The 19,610-nt window shown below is 39.5% G+C and overlaps 2 protein-coding genes across 2 annotated transcripts; one reads left to right on the forward strand and one right to left on the reverse strand.

Moving 5' to 3' along the window:
* Positions 1 to 4,723: 4,723 nt before the first annotated feature.
* Positions 4,724 to 13,548, reverse strand: LOC133151070 (transmembrane protein 144-like). The gene is made up of 12 exons (XM_061273856.1): positions 12,233 to 13,548; positions 11,993 to 12,154; positions 11,613 to 11,735; positions 10,497 to 10,596; positions 10,346 to 10,426; positions 9,758 to 9,836; positions 9,134 to 9,213; positions 8,124 to 8,242; positions 7,940 to 8,059; positions 6,252 to 6,349; positions 5,122 to 5,175; positions 4,724 to 4,807 (listed from the first exon to the last, which is right to left on the reverse strand). The coding sequence occupies exons 1-12, from the start codon at positions 12,309 to 12,311 to the stop codon at positions 4,724 to 4,726; spliced, it is 1,179 nt and encodes a 392-aa protein (XP_061129840.1). The 5' UTR covers positions 12,312 to 13,548.
* Positions 13,549 to 13,879: 331 nt separating this feature from the next.
* Positions 13,880 to 19,160, forward strand: LOC133162018 (Golgi-associated kinase 1B-like). The gene is made up of 4 exons (XM_061290878.1): positions 13,880 to 14,685; positions 15,983 to 16,179; positions 17,707 to 17,933; positions 18,193 to 19,160. Exons 1-4 carry the CDS (start codon positions 13,998 to 14,000, stop codon positions 18,398 to 18,400), a joined length of 1,320 nt encoding a protein of 439 aa, XP_061146862.1. The 5' UTR covers positions 13,880 to 13,997; the 3' UTR covers positions 18,401 to 19,160.
* Positions 19,161 to 19,610: the final 450 nt, after the last annotated feature.

Consider the following 19,610-nt stretch of genomic DNA (forward strand, 5'->3'; position numbering starts at 1 on the left):
GATCTCGGCAAAGCAGATTGTATTTTTATCCTCAATGCTGCTTTACAATCAATGTTTGTTTACAGGCTGCTGAGCGGAGGGCTGGGGTGCAGGACATGATACATGGAGGCTCTTGTCGCCCCCTCCTCCAAAAAAAAAAATTGCTTACATTTTTTACTGGAATGGGGGAAAAAAAAATCCATTATCCATCATTTATATTCTGAATCATTGGAATGCCGGAGCCTATCCCAGGTGTCTTAAGGTAGTAGGCGGGGTACACCCTTAACTGGTCGCCAGCCAATCACAGGGCAAATGTTCCCCCTCGATTATTCAAAACGGCTACAGTTCACTGCATGCTTAATACGACATTAAATTAGACCAAACACTGAAATGTGGCAACACGGTTCATGGAGCAAATTCCGACAAGCTGAAAAGAGGGATAAGCTCCATCGCTCGCCGCCGTTACCGGGTTCTGCTGGCGTGACAACGCGGACGAATCGGTTGACTGGTAGCGTATATCGGTTCTGACAGGCTCTTCAGGGTAATCCATCACTCGCAGAATGGTCGGGTCAAAATTTTAATCATGACTGCCATCCACACGTCGGGTAGGCCACTGGGGCCAGCTAAAGCAGTGGTTTCTCCTGTCGGTTACAGAGTTCAAAACGTGGGGAGAATGAATTCATGTCTGATGGAGTTTTAGACTGTTGAAGTTATCAAGAAAAAGATATTAAATCTTTTAATAGAACTCCATGGGTTATGTCACCACTGATTTGAAAGCTTCATCATCCAAAATTGTTGGTAGCCTTCAATGAAGAAAAATCTCGCAATGATTACTAAAATAGGTCAATAAAAAAGGTGACGCAATCCTTTTCAGCTGCAATAATATTAGCCGTTCTTCACAGAGGATAAATAACACTATAGAAATAAATTATTATACAATAACACTATAATAATCAATTATTACAACCTGTTTATGCCCCTCCCACATCCATAAAAATGGTTTAATCCAAAGTCATGTTTGTTCCGCAAAACAATCATCAGCGATTGCTCGATGAATAAGAATTTGGCCAGACGAAGGCATTGTCGGTGTCCTGACAAAAAAGATTTTTACTACATGCAAGATGATGATGTCCTTGGTTTAGATACTGGAATGGTTTTAATAAAACATCCAGATATATTCAAAGCAAATATAACAGTTGTATTATTTAGCTATTTTATTTTACTTTATGACAGATGCTCATGTTTAAAAATATATGTAAAATATGAAACAGTGTATTTTATGTTTTGATTATATTTTTTATTATAAATGTATTTCCTACCGAGTTATAACTTATAACTTATAAGTAATACATGGAAATAAATTCCAATAAATAATTGACATTGAATTAATCTACAAGAGTTATTTTGCTCTGCAGCAAGGGTAAAAAAAAGTATGGTAGTGTTTCATTTTACATGTGAGAAAATGTCCTCGTATGAAGTTTGAAGCAACATGTTGACCGATGACGGCAACAAACAAATTTATGAAACTTTCCAAAGGTTTCATGTGTCAATCAAACTGCAGCTGAGTAAACATTGGATTTCCAAGTGATGTATTGTATATGGCTGTGTTTTGCTGGACTAACTTGAAAAGCTGAAGTTGGCATTAAGCAAGCTGATTTTCTCTTTGAAAAGTTGGCATAATCTACTTTTTGTGACAGGGCTTTCAACGCTGAAGATTTGTTTTAATCTAAACCATGCTCGTTGCAATCCATTGTGAAATTAATGTGGTGGATTTTTAATTGATTATTATTATGATTATAATATTTTTTATTTCGGGCAGAAAAGAAGAAAAAGTAAAACTACCGTAATTTTCGGACTATAAGTTGCGTTTTTTTTTTATAGTTTGGGTGGGGGGGCGACTTATACTCAGGAGCGACTTATAGTCCGAAAATTACGGTAAATATGACTACAACATATCATTTCAGCTCAAAAGGATTATGATTTTTGTTTGGCTTTTTTGTAATATTTCAAATGAGCTTGAGATTGATTATAGTGGTGGTAAAGTACAATCAAAACAAATTTGGTATTTGTTAGCCTGTTTGATGGCATTTCCATTTTTGTGCGAGTTTTAAGATGGCAGACTTCAAGTATTGTGATTGTTTTAATTTATATTTCCCCTCCTGCCAGTAAGTTTTAGCTCTGTCTGCTTGTTCTCAAACGATTTGAGTTCTCCGTCGTGGGTTTAATGGTTGGTGAGGAACTGACAAACTTATTAGCCAGACAAATCAGTATGGCCCTTTAAAATTAAAAACTTAAAAAATAAATTAGAATCAAGATTCTTTTCACACACATTTGCCCACGATGAGCTTTGGCTTTTGAGTGGTTTGGAGAAAGTACATTATACGCTGTCATTTCTTATTTAATAGGCAACTCATTAAATTCCCAAGTGGTGTGCAAAAGCGAAATTTTAACAAGCTACTCCACATGGGTGAATCGCTCATTTTCAAATGTGCAGGTTATTATCGGACCTTTTTTGTTTATTTAATGAGGTACAAGTGAAGCATATTGACAACACCTGTACAAGAGTTAGGAATAACACGATCCAACTTTTGATGTAATTGTCACATCACTCTCCACAATATTGAAGCCATAAGCCATTATTATTAAGTTCCCATTTACTTACATTGATTTCTAGACAAGTCAATTTGGGCAAATTTACACCACAAACAATGGTATAAACCCCCTTAGTCAGCAATTCTTACAACCTAGGGCTGATTTTATTTGCATCACAAATCAATTGAATATGCTCTGTTTTGATTTACAGGTGGTGTCATTTTTTGTAACACATACATAGCACATGGAACTTATGCTTGGTACTACTTTGGGCATGTCTGATGTTCCGACCACGGTCTATGTAACGCTCAGGGAACTTGTTTGAATGTTCAGACGCATGGAAAATTAGAGGGAATATCAGTCATAACGTCAGAATACAAATGCTATACATGAGCCCTGTTAGTGTTTTGTATTTTTAACATTAGGCAAAACCAGAAGTGTCAAACTCATTTTTTTCGCAGTCCGCATTGTAGTCATAGCTTCTTTCCGAGGGCCATTAGGAGTGTCAACCCAAATAAAGGTATGAGCACCTCATATTATATACAGCAAAAGCTATGTAAAACAAACAACTCAGACGACTAGAGACTGGTCCAATATTTAAAAAGATATTAAAACTGAAAAAAATTGCAATTCTAGTATGACACGAATTTGATGCACAATTTGTCTTCGTGGGCCACATAAAATGATGTGACGGGCCGTATCTGGCTCCCGGGCCTTGAGTTTGACACTGGTGGGCTAAACAGACTTAGGCAAAGCAATTTGACTGGTTGTACACTGTGTAATTCTTCTTTTTAGTTTGACAGTGAAAGTCAATTTGGAGTGACAAACAGCCTGAAGCCTAGTTTGGGGGATCATTTTTTGCAATCTGCCATACTGCTATGTGTGTGTGGCATCAAAACTCCAATTTGAATGTTAGCTTGAACATAATTGCCTCAGTGAGCTAACAAAACAGCAGACGAGTCCTGCTGAAACCAGCTATCCGAGTTGATCTTACCAAAAAGCATGTTCAGAGACTTTTTTTCCTGGAGATCACTCCCCACTTGTTTTCTGTCATGTTTTAATTTCCTCAAGTGCAGTTACAGGATTGCTAATCTACTTCAGGGTTTCCAATGACTCATTCAAGTGCCACCGCAGGGATAGTAGGTTGCACGTTCACAGCCATTAATAATGCAGCACAGTGGCTAAAATTATGCATTCTTAAATGTCCTCGTTCATTATCCTGTATCGTTAATGATAGACGGTAATAAAACGGATGGCGCAATGACGTCAGTTTGTTATTGTGCGTAAATTGACAGAGCATTCGAGAACCTTGTCAAATGTGATCAACACATGCAATGAACTGGAGAGGACAACACCAAAAATTAGGACACTTGGATAACCTACGAAGAGGTTGGCTGGCACTTGCAAGAAAGTAAAGGGGGGATCTAGAAAACCCTACAAGAACATCAGAACTTTATTTAGGGTGAATAAAAGGCACTTCAATTTGAAATGAGTTTGAATGTGATTGGCTAATCCTGAACACAGCCACATCTTATTATAAGTGTGTGCACACTTCAACAACCACATCAGCTACTTTTCACTTGAGCTGAAAAATGTGGATTAAAGAAAAAAAAAACAAGGCATCTGAACAGGGGTATGTAGACTTGCACAATATTTGCTATATCACAGTTCACCTATAGAGGTCCAACTGGATGGTTTATAATCGTATTACAAAACTAATACCGTGCATATTAAGAATGATATAAATATTTTCATATCAAGCCATATTTGGAAAAAGTGCCTCAAAGTTTTGTCAAAGTACTGCTTAAAATTGTGTGTCAGGGACTGATTTCAAACCCCCCACCACCCACCCCCACCCCCCACACACAAGCTTTAGTTTTAAAACAGGTCAGCACTTCAAAGCTAAATGAAATATTAGCCTTTAAATGTAACCAGTGAGCGTGACTGTTGGTATTAATATATTCACAAATAGACAACTCAGAGAAAAACTAGATTTTTTTCCCCCCCTTCAAAGAATTGGTGCAAAAACGTGACAATTTACACACTCGTTGGAAAGATTTGTTGACTTTTATTAGTCAGAAGCCGTTGCAAGACATTCCATGCGCTTGCAGTGCACTACTGCGATTATAAACCACGTGTACATGCATATAAATTACAAATTGGAGATGGCTGTCAACAAGGAGCCCGTCAACACCACGCAGGATGCCAGGCAGAATATTAAGCAGTTCATTAACCCCTGAGGACACGATAAAAACAGTCAATTGAGCATCTTCAACAAATGTGACATTCATTGAAAAGTGTAGCCTACATTTAAAAAGGTATGAAAGGAGGCAGTGTAGAGCAAAGAAGCACCGCATGGAAGGAAGGCAGGAAGGAAGGAGAAGAAGGAAAGATGTCATCACAAAGTTTATAAAAAGGAAGGGAACACAGCTGGTGGAATGACAGATGGCATAATGAAGGGAAATGGGAAGCAGTTGTGCACAGAGCTTCAAATGTAATACTTTGGGCCCAAGGTGGTTTTAATGCATTTCTTACTAATGCATTTCTTACCTTAATCTCCCTGAACAGCAGACTTCCCCAGAGTGCTGCAACAAGCCCGTTTCCCTGTAGAGGACATTCACAAAAATTAAAAACATTATCAGAACAGCAGTGACGCTAAGCAAAGACTTTGTTTTAAATCAAGGAATATAACGCATGCCAGCGTGCGTGACAAAAATAAAAGAACTAAAATTAAACATCGAACCGAGCCTAACGTGACTTGATTCGGTCGGGTTGGTCAAATTTGAGGCAATAAAAAGGAGCGGGGCCGCTGGTGGATTGAGATAGTAGCGCTGGGCAGCTGGCAAGGGGGCGAAAAGAATGCATTCCAAAATCGACTAATGCGGATAAATAAGCATGCAGTTTATTTTTATGTTTCTTTTTCAAAGGCTGGTTCACCTGGCAGCAGTCTGCCTCACAGCCAACAAAAACTTTAAAATCTTTAAACAGACAAATTATATGAAATTAAATATAAATGTAGCATGTTTATTGCAATCAAAAATACCGCAGCAACTTAATTCAAATGCATGACAGACAGCAGAAGCATGCAATGAATAAAATAATGAGAATAAAGAAATACTATAAATAAATAACTATGTATATAAATTAATTTAGATAAAGAATGATTTAATAAAGATACATCTAAACTGAAAATATTACCAAAAACATTCCAATATCGATTGTATCAAGTACAATATGAAGAAACATACATCGGAAAAAGAATGAAATACTTCACAAATAGTACTTTTAATATTGTAATATATATACATGAAAAGTCAAAATGGCTAATATAATTTCAACGATGTTGACACTGAGAAAATAAAGTAGAATACAATACTTGATTAGAAAAAATAAAAATGCAATCCATGCAATAGTCATTAGTTTTGACCTCAAGCATGTTATATGCACATTATCTTTCATTATTTACATTTTATCCAGTGTCATTACTTTTGACCTCAAGCATTTGACCTTCCATCATTTACATTGTATGCAGTGATCAGCAATATACTACTACTTTGACTTGAGTACAAAAACAGCCACCAGAAGATTTGCAACAAATAATGAAGGATACAACTTGTGACATCACAAATATAAAAGGGATGACACCAAAATGTGATTGAACAGCTTGCATGCGTACTCACTGCTGTCACAATGGGAACGGTGACCACGACACTCAAGTAGTTGTTGGCCAAAGTCCAGCAGTACGTAGCCAGCACCCACATTGACCCCGACAACAGGCCTGCAAGAGACAAAATTCACATCTTTAAAAGAAAATTATTACTGCAATTAAAAACCAGGCGTATTACCATTATTAGTCTTATTATATTAAACACTTTCTTTGGACTTTTTCTCATCCCGAGCTGCTCCGTGATGAAGATACCATAGTCTACTCAAGCTTATAATAGATATATAAAAAATAAAACTGAGGGGCTCATATGCTTAAAAAGATAAAATATATTTAACCCAGTGTTTAAAAAGATTGAGTGAGCAAGAAAAAGAAAAACAAACTATAGCTGTAATTTCCTCAAAATAATTAAAAATATATACTTGGCAGATAATGTTAAAAAATGAAATGTAAATTAACAAAACATGTATCATAGATCAAATTTATCATGGATATTGTTTGAATAAAATGTACTGTGAAAAATGTGAGGGCGGCACAGAGGTTGCCGGTTCAATCCTTCCTGTGTGGAGTTTGCATGTTCTCCCCGTGCCTGCGTGGATTTCCTTCGGGTACTCCGATTTCCTCCCACATCCCCCAAAACAAGCATGCTAGGCCGATTGACCACTCCAAATTGTCTGTAGGTTTGAGTGCAAATGTTTTTTGGGTCTGTGTGCCCTATGAATGGCTGGCAACCGGTTCTGGGTGTAGAAATGGATTAAATATGAACAAGTCAGTTCAGTGATAACGGAACACAATTGCAAAGAAAAAGCAAAATAAATAAAAAATATTGTTCTTAATACTTAAATCCGTACTTCTTAACTTTGTTGGAGGTACCGAACCCCACCAGTCTCATATGCGCATTCACCGAACCCCTTCATTTTCTTTTTAATTCAAGACGTAGATGTTTTTTTACTGGTGCACAAAATGAGCTGTGCACCTTGTTCAAAGAACAAAACCAACAATGCATGAACTCACAACAAATGACATACTGGGAAATCAGAATTTACACAACAAAGCAAGTTCGTTCGGAGCTCCTCGGTGGAGGCTCTGTCGAACCCCTGAGACCGACTCACGGAACCCACGTTAAGAACCACTGACTTAAATGATGGTGAAAGCTGAGGTAGGCACAAGAAGTACGGCGGGCCGGCCGCCGCTTTGGAAAATAACTAGCACAACGAGCGGACAGAAGCAATGACGAGCACAGTGAGGGGGAGCAAAGCTTACAAAAGGCCAGCTGACTCAATTCTGTCCTCTGATGAACCATGAGGAAAATACATTTAAGGACTTCTAACCCACTCGATGAATGAAGTTCATTTCACAAGCCAATCACTGTGTCTGTGTGTGTTTTATGGACGTGTGTTGTAGTGACATGTCTCTTTTTTGGCCCCGTGAAGTGCATCCAAACAAAGTGGACCTCTTGTTGTACCAGACATTTGAAATGAACAAACTAGAGTGGTCTCATTGTTCTGAGGCTATCTATGCAGCATGTGTACAGATACTTTCAGTAAATGAGAGTAATTGCTAGTGACAGTAATTTATGGGTATGTTCCACTTGAAGCAAAAAAAAAAAAATTCTGTCTCCATCGAGTGCCTACATTTGCAGACGGCAGAATTTTTGTGAAAAATTCATCCAGCGTAGTGTAGTACCACAATTACAGGACCGACCTGGTAGAATGATCCTGGAGTAGATCCTTGGCCTGCTCTTCATGACAACACAATAGATGGCCAAGTACACTGTGCTGGCCACAAATATCCCACAACATTCTGCGAAGACATAATCCAGGTCTGCGGGGAGCAAAACGAAACATATTTTTGGACATATTAGCATACCGCGTCCCAAAATACGCACCGTAAACGCTGGCTCCGTGGAACATGCTGTCAGGGCATGACGAATGACTCTTGATGTAGAGCATTGGCGTGAAGGAGGAGCCGAAGAAGATGCCAGACAACACGGCCAACAGGTAGCCTCTGAAGGGGCAGACAAAGGGACAACCCCAAATTATTATAGGATGCAGTATCTATAGTTGATCATTTCTCAAGTAAACCAATATATTAACTGCACGATTTAAAAAAGAAATCCCAAGCTCAATTAAAGCACCTCCGTAAGCTTGAGTGTTTGAATTGTCCAAAAGCATCCTCTCTTCTCAACGGAGGTGGGGGTGTGCTACATGCGTTTGTTCGTTCATCCCTACTGTCAGATATTATCGAATTTATGCTCAGCTAGCATACATTTTACACAGCCAGAGAAATTATTGACAATGTTTTGAAACAATGGACTTCTGAGAGACAATTAAGGCATGGAAACATCAATACATGCTCAATGCAAGCTTTGACAACTTTTTCCAGAAACATGTATGCTGACATTATACCTTTCGTTAACAGCCAACCTGGGTAAAGAGCAAATGTGAGGGCCAGTTGCTGTCACTGGCTCATGCTAATATCACGCATTCACCCTAGAATGAGGCTTTGTAAAACTCATGCCACATTGGAAAATTGATTATTGGGTTGGGACCAACTATTAATTGGACAATTTCACAACTTTCGTGGTCCATTCTAAAGCCTAGTATCACTAATCCCTTGCAAGTTATGTATAAGATGTTACTGATACTATGAGCCAAAGTCGATTGATGGAAGGAAAAAGAGGGGAGCAAGCAGTGAACCCTGCGGCACACCACTTACTGTGGCGGAACTGGATATGGATGGCCTCACCAATGAAACAGAGAAGGTTATAGTTGATCAGTCAAGCCTACCAAAGGTTGGTCTTAGCTGTAGTGTGATAGGCCAATCAGTGTCTTTGAGGCATAACTTGGCAACATTTGAAATCTCTTGGGGAAATTGAAGGAATCAAATTCATCTCACATGAAGCGTCTGCGTCTGACTCCGACAAAGTCAATCCAGAACATGGATGAAGTCGGGCTGTAGGAGCCGGAGTTGGTTCGCTACGAGGCAAAAAATATTACATTACAAGGGTTAAAAAAAAAAAAGAAAAACCAAAAAAGCCCTCTACCTTTGTGAAGCATTTCCAGCCAGGTCAATCCAATATATCTAATATAATTAATGGGGTTTATTTTTTTGAATTAGCTTCAATTTCTTAAATTTACATTTGCAAATTATTTTTCATCCTGAAGCAAAGGTAAATTGATTTTTTTTAAAGTTCTGCTGTAACAAACATAAATCAAATTAAAATATTAATTTGTTCAATGTTCTTATGTAAAATCAAAAAAAGGATAACATTTGAAATGTTCTGCTTTGAACGATGAGCTTTTTTTTTTCAATCTTCACATCGCTTATGGTAGGCGTAAATGCATCCAAGTTAAAACCTGTAATTAAAAAAAAATCGTAAAATTCTGCAATATAAATATTTTCATAAATTTTGTCTCCCATCAAACATGACACTCATCATCACATTACGTTACAATAAAGAGGAGCCCGGATATACTCTCAATATATGTGGGAATGATGTCATGAGCAACATGTACCAACCCTGTCGATGAGTAACGGGACAATTTCGGGATCAGGATGATGCTGCACGTCGGTTTTCACAAAGAAAAATATCATGCCACTGAAAAAAATAAAATGAAATATTAGTCAGGTCGGAAAGTGCACTGATCATTTTCACATCTGACAAAATGGGAGCAAGGCGTTTTTGGAGAAAACTCCCCAATGATTTTTGAGACTAATGCTTACTGACAAGTAGCTGAAGGGAGCAAGGGAGAAGGCCCACATACAGGAAGCAAGGCAGATTCTCATGTGGAATAATATCCATCAAGACAAAACCAAGCTTGTTTTTCACATTCTTGCTCTGTCAGTGTTAATACCCTGCTGATATTGAAGGATATCCTGCACTGCACATCCAGATGACCAAGACCTCAAACAATACAATTGTATTCAAGAAGTACACACAAAACCATAAATTGTGTAAAATCCTAGGGATTGATTTTGCAGGATAAGAGCCAAAATTTTATTTTTTCTTGCAGTGAAAGAACACTCCAATATGGCTACTTTATTTAATAGGAAGATATTTTAGAATAACAACATGGTGCTGGGGGGCTACCAAAATCAATGGATTACCTGAGCAGACACAATCCAGCGCCGCAGTAATTCAACACCGGACGCAAAACATCCTCGGGAGTAATCCCGAACCACCCGAACCTGAGGCGGGACGAATGCCAATTAGATAAATCTCGCAGTTTCATGTGCATTTCAAAATAGATCACGTCACCTTGAAGTGGCCCAGCCAATCAGCAAACTGGAGGAGCCCCAGATTAAAACCCCCAGACTGAGCCCGATGGCTTTGACGATCGTGACAACCATCACGCAGCCTGAAAATCATGCACAAGGACAGAAAGCTGTGCGTTGCGGACTTAGGGCTTCACTTTATGCAGGAAATGATCATCCTTGTAAATTAATGTCTGCATTTATACGGATGATAAAGCAATTAATCTTGTCTTAAAGATTGTCTGTTTGGATGAACATTGTCACTTTTAGTATAAATTATTGATGGACACACACCACACTCCATCCAGTGTGCTCACCCCAGCTTCCCATAAAATGAGAGGACAGCCATGAACACTCGAGTTCAGTTTGATTTTCCATAGCTCCGGCTCTAGCATGCCTTTATATATATGTGGTTCATCTGGAAGGAGGGGATGTTAAATCTGGAGCGAATCCCAATTTCATAACCATGAACATAACGTGGGGAAGATCCACAAATGAACACATTGAGGTTAAGTTCTGAGGCTTTTTTTTTTAAATTATTGGGTTCTCAGTATTACAAAAAAATTATTATATTGCATGTCATAACTGGGTAAAATATTATACACTTAAGATGCAGTAATGTTGAAATCGCCTATGTTATGAGAAAATGGTCAAAATAGTCAGAAATAAGTCATGAAGTCAATATTTTGGGAAATAAGTTACAATCAGCCAAGGTATGCAGCAAATATTGATAAAAGAAAACCAGACAATACTTTTTACACTGAAAGCCCACTAGAACGTGATTTTTTTTTTAATTTTTTTTTTTTTTTAAATCAGCATCACTTTAGATGGTGACAATTGTGCTAATTTCCTTTCCTCAGCAATTTGAATGTGGTTGTGTTGGCAAATTCTGAACACAGCTACAGTCACTGTTACAGTAAGAGGGTGTACACACTTATGCAACCACACTGGATTAACTATTTTTAGTACCCCTTTGCTTTCCAATTACATTTCACAAGGTATAGGTCACATGAATGATTTTTTAAATGTATTTATCTTGGTCGCTTTTATTTCTTTATGCCCCGAAATCATGGCTTTAAACAGGGGTGTGTCGACTCAGTATACCCGCTCAATCTCATACCTGTGGCCCAGATGACACCCCCGAGCATTGCCAAAGGATGAAATTTGGGAGAGCGGAGCATCACATCTCCGATCATGGCCACCAACCAGATGCCTGCACAGTACACCCACTGGAAAAACATTCCTGTCCAAAAGATTGGAGGAGTACAAAAACAACCGTTCTCAAATTTTATGATTTGGGCTTGCAATTTTTGGTCCAGGGATCCGAAGAACCTATAATTGATCAGTTGGAGCAAGAGTGGACTCATTCTATTTTGGTCCTTTTGAAGTCAAGTAAAGAGAAAAAAAGTGGAGCTTTCAGATGAACAAAAGCTTACCAGAATAACAACATTTTTCCATTTTAAGGCCATATACCTGTAGATCATAATCAAGAGTACTCACCATCTCCCGACTCGATGCGTTTAACCGGAACAAAGGTGCTTCCGTATAGCAGCACGGCGGCCAAATTTGCCATGATTCCACAGGTGAAACGTGTCATATTGTTGGTGGAGTTCAAAGCGGGTGTTCTACCTTTTGCTTCAACCTCTTCATCTCCAACGCCACCTTCAATGGGGAGAACCAAAAGACACCTTGAAAGAAAAGTAAAGGATTAACATTGATCACATTTGTTTTCTTTCAAACCTGATGCATTTTCATGTGTGCCATGGCAACAGGCGATCAAAAGGAAGACGACAAGTAAAGTGCATTGGGCCATAAGCATGTTCAAAAATAAAATGTGATGTCCAAGTCGGTCAAATTCTGCCAGGGTTTAATTCGGCAGAATGTCAGTGGAAGTCTGAGTGCCCGGCAGGTGCTGTCCATCAATCAATCATTTGCAGTCTAAATAGCGCCAATAGGGGGCAGCAATCATTGGATCGTGTCACCCCAGCTTCAGGATTTTTTTTTTTTTAAAGAAACAAAAGTCTGCATGTCAGCAGTATACTGCATAGTGGTACTGTTGTGTGATTAATGTTCAAAATTGTGAGGAGAAAAAGTGGCAATATTACGTCATAATCTGACAAAAAAAAAAAAGGTTGCATCAGAGCTGCGAGCAAAAAAAAAAAAGCAGGTAAAAGTATAATACAAGAAGTCACAATTGGATGCAGCACAAACATGTCACAAAAATGCCAACGTATTATTACGAATGTTCCCGCAAAAGATGTCAAGAGACTGATGAGAATATTTCGATGGGTTGCAACTTTATAAGAATATCGTTGCATTATTTTACAAAATAAAGGCAATGCTATGTTGTAATATTGTGAGAAAAAAAAGTCACTATTCGCAGAATAATGTAACAATGCCACAAAAGGCAACTTTCATTTTCCTATACATCAGCTGCGAAGACAGTAGTGAGGCGGCGTCTCCATGGAAACAAGAGCATATCCAACACTGCATTGTTGACTTCCATGTTCTTGATTTCTGAGCCAAGACATTTTGCTAGTCCAACTATTGGTTTTGTTATTACTGACGAATGCTGCAAATAGCAAAGGGAGAGGCAGAAGCACAAACAACATGCGTCTAAATTTAATCCGGTTGACAACCACTTCAGGAAGTCCTGTAAAAGTGCTGCCGCAGCCTTTCCTCCCGAGTGAACTTAATTTATTTTTCTAGCTGGGTATTTTTCAAGTGTGTTGAAATATCTCCAACCTTTTGCCCTTGAATTCAATATCCGCCAGTAGATGTCGCTTTTAACGCGTGACTGACACAAGAAATCGACGTGCAACCAAGCACGAGCAAATGGAATGTAAAACAATTGCAAATAATGTTGCCCTCTCAAAATGTGTATAACTGCCTAATTACTCAAATAACTTGTCATGTAATCAGTAAAGTAAATAAGTCATCGGTAAAGTAATTAATTTGCTTTTTGAAGGTAAACGTGACAACGCAAATTACAAAAAGATTACACGTGACAGTCGCAATATTATGGAAATAAAGCTACTGTGATAGAAAAACAACATTAAAACAATATTAATATTGCCGCAATATTAAATATATTAAAAAACTTATTAACTCATTGAAAGAAAAAGGTCACAATTACATGTCAACAGTATGAGAAGTCAAAATTGTAAGACAAAAATAATTTAATGTTACCAGGAAAAAACTACTATATTGTAACAACAAAAGTTGCAATGTGATGGAATAAAGTTTGAGCGCTACAGAAATGCTTTATTTTATTGAAGCAACTTCCCCCCCCCCGTTTAACTAATCCAATCAGTAAATTGTAACGGTACTGTTGTACAAGGATGGCAATGCGAATCTGCGGGGTGGGAGTACAAACTTGAAAAAGTTTTGGTTGGTCCATATAGGTCGGGAGTGAGCTTCGATGCGCACTTGCATCCTGTCAACTCAACACTCCCCAAATTTACTCGGTTCAAGTTCGGCTCGGTCCACCATGCCGAGAACATAAATGGCTCGGAAGAGTCGCTTCTACCGGCCGTGCGTCTTTTTTCTGTCCGGACTCTGGCCCCGGCGGAGGTGCATTCTTCCCAAAAGAACTTTAACAGCCGCACTTGTATGCGCCCTATATGTGTTTTTCACCCAAGTGGACCTATCTCTACGGAGCCCCACTTGGACTACAACCGGGCGGAACCAAGTCACGGCAAGGGGTGCGTTGGATTTGGGTTTATCGAACGAAGACTTGGCGGTTCCGAGCCGCTCCAATGTAGTGTACATCACCCTCAGATCCAAGCGCCTCAAGCCGGCCAACATTCGCGGCACAGTGCGACCCAAACTCCGGAGGAAGGTGAGAAGAACTGCGCTTCCGCATTCGAACTCACAGACTGGATCCGAAACGGATCCCCCCATGAGTTCTATCCGGATATACAGCCGCACTCCTCCGCCGTGGCTGAGCGCGCACGATGTGGGCACCATGCGCGCACTCGCTGGTGCCAAAGTTTTACGCGTCGAACAACCACAGGAAACTTCGTGGCCCCTATTGGTCTTCGAGAGAACCCGCCTGGAGGAGCCGAACGCGGTGTGCGGACTCGCTCTCGGCCCGATGGACTCGGTGGAGGTCTTCGCCTTCCATTTGGACAGAGTGCTCGGACTCAACAGAACTTTGACGGCCGTGAGCCGGAAGTTGGCCTTTTTACACGGTGCGCCATGAAAGAATAACTAACATGAGACACAGTAAGATAAAAAGTACTTTAGTAATAAAAGTAAAGTATCAAAATTATATAGTATATATAACATATATACTATATATATATAACATATATACTATATATATATAATATATATATATATATATATATATATATATATATATATATATATATATATATATATATATTATTAAATATATAAATTTCGAAGTAACTCGTTTACTAAAGTCAAATTAACACGCACACACACACACACACACACTTAAACGGTTTCCATCCATGCCTGCATTTACAATAGCAGCAAGCATGTGTTTGGAATGTGAAAAGGAAACGCCACACAGGAAGGCACCAGCTCAAGATTCAACCCCCCTAGCCCAGAATTGTGAGGAGGATATGCAAACTCATCCACAATGAAAAACAAAGAAACAACAAAAAAAGCTACTGTAAGTTGTGTAATTATTATTATCATTGGAAGCATCTATCAATAAATGCAAGGGAATCCGTTGCATTAGCCATTTTTTCTTTGTTTTATTATTATTATTTAATACCTTGATAGGAGTGTTGGTGATGAGTAATCTAAATGGGAAGTCAGCTTAATCAATAGATTTGCTGGGAACTAAAGTCAGTAGCCAAGAAAATAGTTAGCTTGTATATCATTAGGTTGGCAAAGGTGCCAAACTCAGGCTATGTGGCTCGCAAAGGTAAATCTTCTGCATCAACTTCCATGATTCTTGCTCAAGTCTACCAAGATTTCAAATTGTAATACGTAATAAATAAAAATCTTCAGATCAATATTGCATTATTTTTGTTACCAAACCCCTTTTTTTACAGTAACTTGAACAACTATAGGCTAATCATTGACTTCTACTTTTCAAATGAGTCATCAAATTATTTATAATAGCAATGATTTGGCCTGACTAAAAAAAGAATTGGACACTCCTGTTATACAGGGAAGTAGCAGTTTAATAAGTAAATAGCGAAATAGCTCGTTAAGATGGCAAGCTAACTAACTGAAGAGGTAGACTACTGTGAATCGTAATCATAGTAAATAACTACATAAGCAGTTAGCTAAATAGATATAGAGGTAGGTATCAAGATAGAAGAAAGGTAAACAGCTAGCGATCTAAACTGTTGAATATATACCAATTAAAGTAATTAGCTGAACAGGTATGTCTGTAGATAGCACATAGTTAGTTAGCTGCTTATGGACATAATAATGATATTTTGCAAATTGCTATATTAGGAGGTATAATATGGTGGTAATCTTTCGGTTCGCTTCCCTTTTTAGATGGCCAGCCCAGTCCAGTGGTGGCCTGGGAGGCATCTCTCGACCCAGCTGATGTGAGCCTAACATGGGCCGAGTACCAGAGGTCCTTGAAACAGAGGTGCTGGGTTCACAACGTGGCCCCGAAGCCTGAGTCAGGCTGCTCCGTGGTCCATCACTACGAGTGGAGCAAACTGGCACTTTTTGATTTTCTCTTGCAGGTAACAGAATGTTGGATAGTATCAAAAAGAAAATAGCATTAAAAAGATAAATGCCAAGGCTAGTCACTGATAGTAAAAATATGAGTCATCTTTTGCAAGGGCTTTGAAGAAAGTATAGTCCAACAGCTGTTTTGCACTGAGAAAAAAAAATAATTCTCAGAGGAAATGTCTTTTGGCTCTACAATTTCCTGTGTGGGAGGCCTGAATCACCAGTCTGGATTTTGGCATCATGAACAACTAAGGGAGGGAGAGAGAATTGTTTTTGTTGGGGGTCAGACAACTTTGGCTTTTAAAAGTAAAATGTCATTTTATTCGCTTTCTTGGCAGAATGCTACAGCAGCAACGCCCAAAAAGTCTAACCATTTGGAGATGAACAGATATTTTTCTGAAACTGTGACCTTAGCGGTGTCGCTTTGGGGACATTTTCAAGCCCCCAAATAGGAGATTAATTAGTCAGAATGATAACGATAAATCGCAACATTTTACTCAACTCAAATGTATTCATAGATCTCTTAGAAAACTGTAGCTGAAAAAAAGCGCTGTACATAATAAAAATCAAGCAAATCGTAAGACAAACGTAATCGTAATTTCAACGTACTAATAAAGAACCAATGTGCTGCTGTGCAAGAAGCTTCACCTTTGTCGGCTCCTTGAGGTTAAAAAAAAGATCCCAAAGATAGACAGATGCAGGCTTTACAAGCAGTCGCAATCAATGGGTTCACTCCAAGTATCTTAGTTGTCATGGAAACATTCTATATCTGGGCGACCCCAAACCTTAGTGTATTTTCTGACACCTGAGCTCAACTGCGCAATGGATGTCTACCAGCCTGTATCTGTGTATATATTATGTGTGATCCCAATTATGGCGGAGGCAGTACATGATTTGTATTGCCACAGCAGACCGCGCCCCCCCCACCTCTCCGAACATCATCCGACAGGTTTGTCGATGCGTCCTAATAAATCCTCTTCTCCAATTCAGCCCAAAGAGCATCGTCATCCTATATATATGCAGGTTCAATCTGATGTTCCATCTGTGTGGGCAAATCATATATAGCCATCAATTGTCAGGATCAGAGGAAGCGAGTATAGCACGTTCGCTAAAACCGGAATACAACTCCCGCTGGCTGTTCCTTTCGGGTTTTATTAAAGCGAACAAGCTAGGGCTGACAGTGTTGACAGGGCTGACAGCCGTTCCATATAGTAATATGCTACCAAAATGCAGAGTTGGCAAAAGTACTCAGTCTGTACTTAAGCAGGAGCAGGAATACTGACTGAAGCCCGTTACGCAAATCAAAATTAATCAGTCGATCGATTTCTCAAGATGGTTGGCCTCACTCTGTTTACATCTTTTTATGTCATCATTGGCGGAAGTTGGACAAAGTAGTGAGCCTATTTTGATGAATATGGTGGATCTGCCAACATGGAGTAAAAATAGTTTGAATGGCAAATTTAACAGTTAGCCTAAAAGTCCATTAACTTAGCTGACAATTAACTAACTACTTGATCCACTTCCTTTTCTCGCTGCAGATTCACAAGCGTCTGGATCCCAGCTGCTGCGGGTTCAAATCCCGGCAACAGGACGGGTGCCATGAACCTGGCCGCCATTTTAAATGCATCCAGCGAGAAGGCATCCGACTGGCCAACATAGTCCGCAGGCGTCATGACCCGCGCCACCTGGTACTCGCCGTCAACAAGGGTTACTTTGACCGCAACGAGGACAACCTGGACTTCAGGCTACTTGAGGGGATCAAGGAGTAAGTGGATTGGATTGCGTTCTTGTCCCAACACCAAGACTTTTTTTATTTAATTGTGTTTACTAGGCTAATAATTCTATATCCAATTAACTGCATGTGAGCATTCACTAATTAGCAGTGAATACAATGCAGTGTCTATATGAAAATCCTCAACTCCATAGGAGCTTGTAGTTTTCAATACGGAGAATCGGATTACGGATTCCTTCCAAATCTGCAGTTCCCTATCTCATTGGGTTTGTTTTGCGTTACTTTGTTCCAGGTTGCCTGTGAATGCCGTGTCAGTACTGATGAGTGGTCGGCTGCGGGAGAAGCTCTTGCAGTCGCTCTTCCTGGACCAGACGTACTGGGAAAGTCAAGGCGGGCGGTCCGGCGTCGACAAGCTCATCGACGTCATTGAGCGTCGGGCCCAGGTTCTCCTTACGTACGCCAACGCTCACGGCGTCCATGCGGTCGACATGAGCGAGTGATGGCGAACAAGATGGCGCCTCCCGTCATCTATAAAAAAAAAAAAACCTGAGCTGCATTCACAATCATTCACTCATTCCTTACCCCTGACTGTCTGTAAAACTACAAACACAAAATTTGAACTGCATTTTAGATTAAAACCTCGTCAAGACAAGATTTGTGACGCAATTCCAGTATTTCCATAAGCTCTTGTTTTCAACTAAACTTTGTTTTATTTTTGTACTTCATTTGTAATTGCTCAAGTGACGATCAATAAAAAAACATTACACACAGACTTATTAATAACAACAAATGTAAAAATGACACTATGTCTCAGGGTGCTCCAAAAATCTATCGAGATAGTGAAAGCCGAGTCTGAGTGAAGCGTCCTTCGCTGTTGTGTGCTCTGGGAGTCCAAAGGGGCTTTGTGGGTTATTTTCTAGCGTCGGAACGGTCATTCATGCGGTTGTTATTTTAACCCCTCTGCACCCGCATTAGTGGAGTCCCAGCTCTTACATGTTTATCTTACAAAAGACCCCATTGAATTCCCATACCCCTTCCTACGTAACAGTGATTACTGTACGTCTGTATGTGGATCCGCGCTTGCTCCAATATGAGACCTCTCTCAATGTCATGTGGAAATCCGATTATTTATTCTGTCAGGACATTCAATCTCTAAAAATAAGAAGGCTAAACTGCTATGATCTATACACATTTGATTGAAAGTGTACCCCCGCAGATTCCACATTTGAGATCTTGATGAGCAATAAAATGTGGTTAATATATGGTGTCCTCATTTTTGAGTCTTGTATTTGCTGCCTTAGGAGGAAAGAAAGGGAAAAAGCCCATGGGAAAGCTCATTATGCCACCTGCATCCTCATTCGACATGAGGTGTCCCCGGCATCACTCGGGCTAGTAGAAAACACCCGATTCTAAAGAATCAGTCATTCCTGCAATTTTGCATCAGCAAACTGTCATTGAAAAGCCGCCGTGTGAGGAGGGGAAAAATAAAAAGCCCACTTCCCACCAGGGAGCCCGCAAGCAACCGCCGCCTGCTTCGACATGAGATCTCCTCAGCATTCGGTTGTAAAACAACATCAGCCCTACATATGTAATAAACCCAAGGTGATATGCCACATTCAACATCCAGAATCTAAATGATAAATAAGTCAGAGTCCATCGACAAACAGATGTCCAAGGAATAAATAATAAATAGTCCAAGTTGAGCGTGGC

Source organism: Syngnathus typhle, linkage group LG1 (genome assembly GCF_033458585.1).
Source record: "Syngnathus typhle isolate RoL2023-S1 ecotype Sweden linkage group LG1, RoL_Styp_1.0, whole genome shotgun sequence".
In the NCBI taxonomy this organism is placed as follows: domain Eukaryota; kingdom Metazoa; phylum Chordata; class Actinopteri; order Syngnathiformes; family Syngnathidae; genus Syngnathus; species Syngnathus typhle.

Excerpts from the sequence above, each read along its gene's own strand:
- LOC133162018 (XM_061290878.1), top strand. The coding sequence starts at position 13,998 with ATGGCTCGGAAGAGTCGCTTCTACCGGCCGTGCGTCTTTTTTCTGTCC. Across the intron at positions 14,686-15,982 it reads GAAGTTGGCCTTTTTACACG|ATGGCCAGCCCAGTCCAGTG; the intron begins GTGCGCCATGAA and ends TTCCCTTTTTAG. Across the intron at positions 17,934-18,192 it reads CTACTTGAGGGGATCAAGGA|GTTGCCTGTGAATGCCGTGT; the intron begins GTAAGTGGATTG and ends ACTTTGTTCCAG.
- LOC133151070 (XM_061273856.1), bottom strand. The coding sequence starts at position 12,311 with ATGCTTATGGCCCAATGCACTTTACTTGTCGTCTTCCTTTTGATCGCC. Across the intron at positions 8,243-9,133 it reads GTCAGACGCAGACGCTTCAT|AGGCTACCTGTTGGCCGTGT; the intron begins GTGAGATGAATT and ends CTGCCCCTTCAG. Across the intron at positions 5,176-6,251 it reads CCGTTCCCATTGTGACAGCA|GGAAACGGGCTTGTTGCAGC; the intron begins GTGAGTACGCAT and ends TGTCCTCTACAG.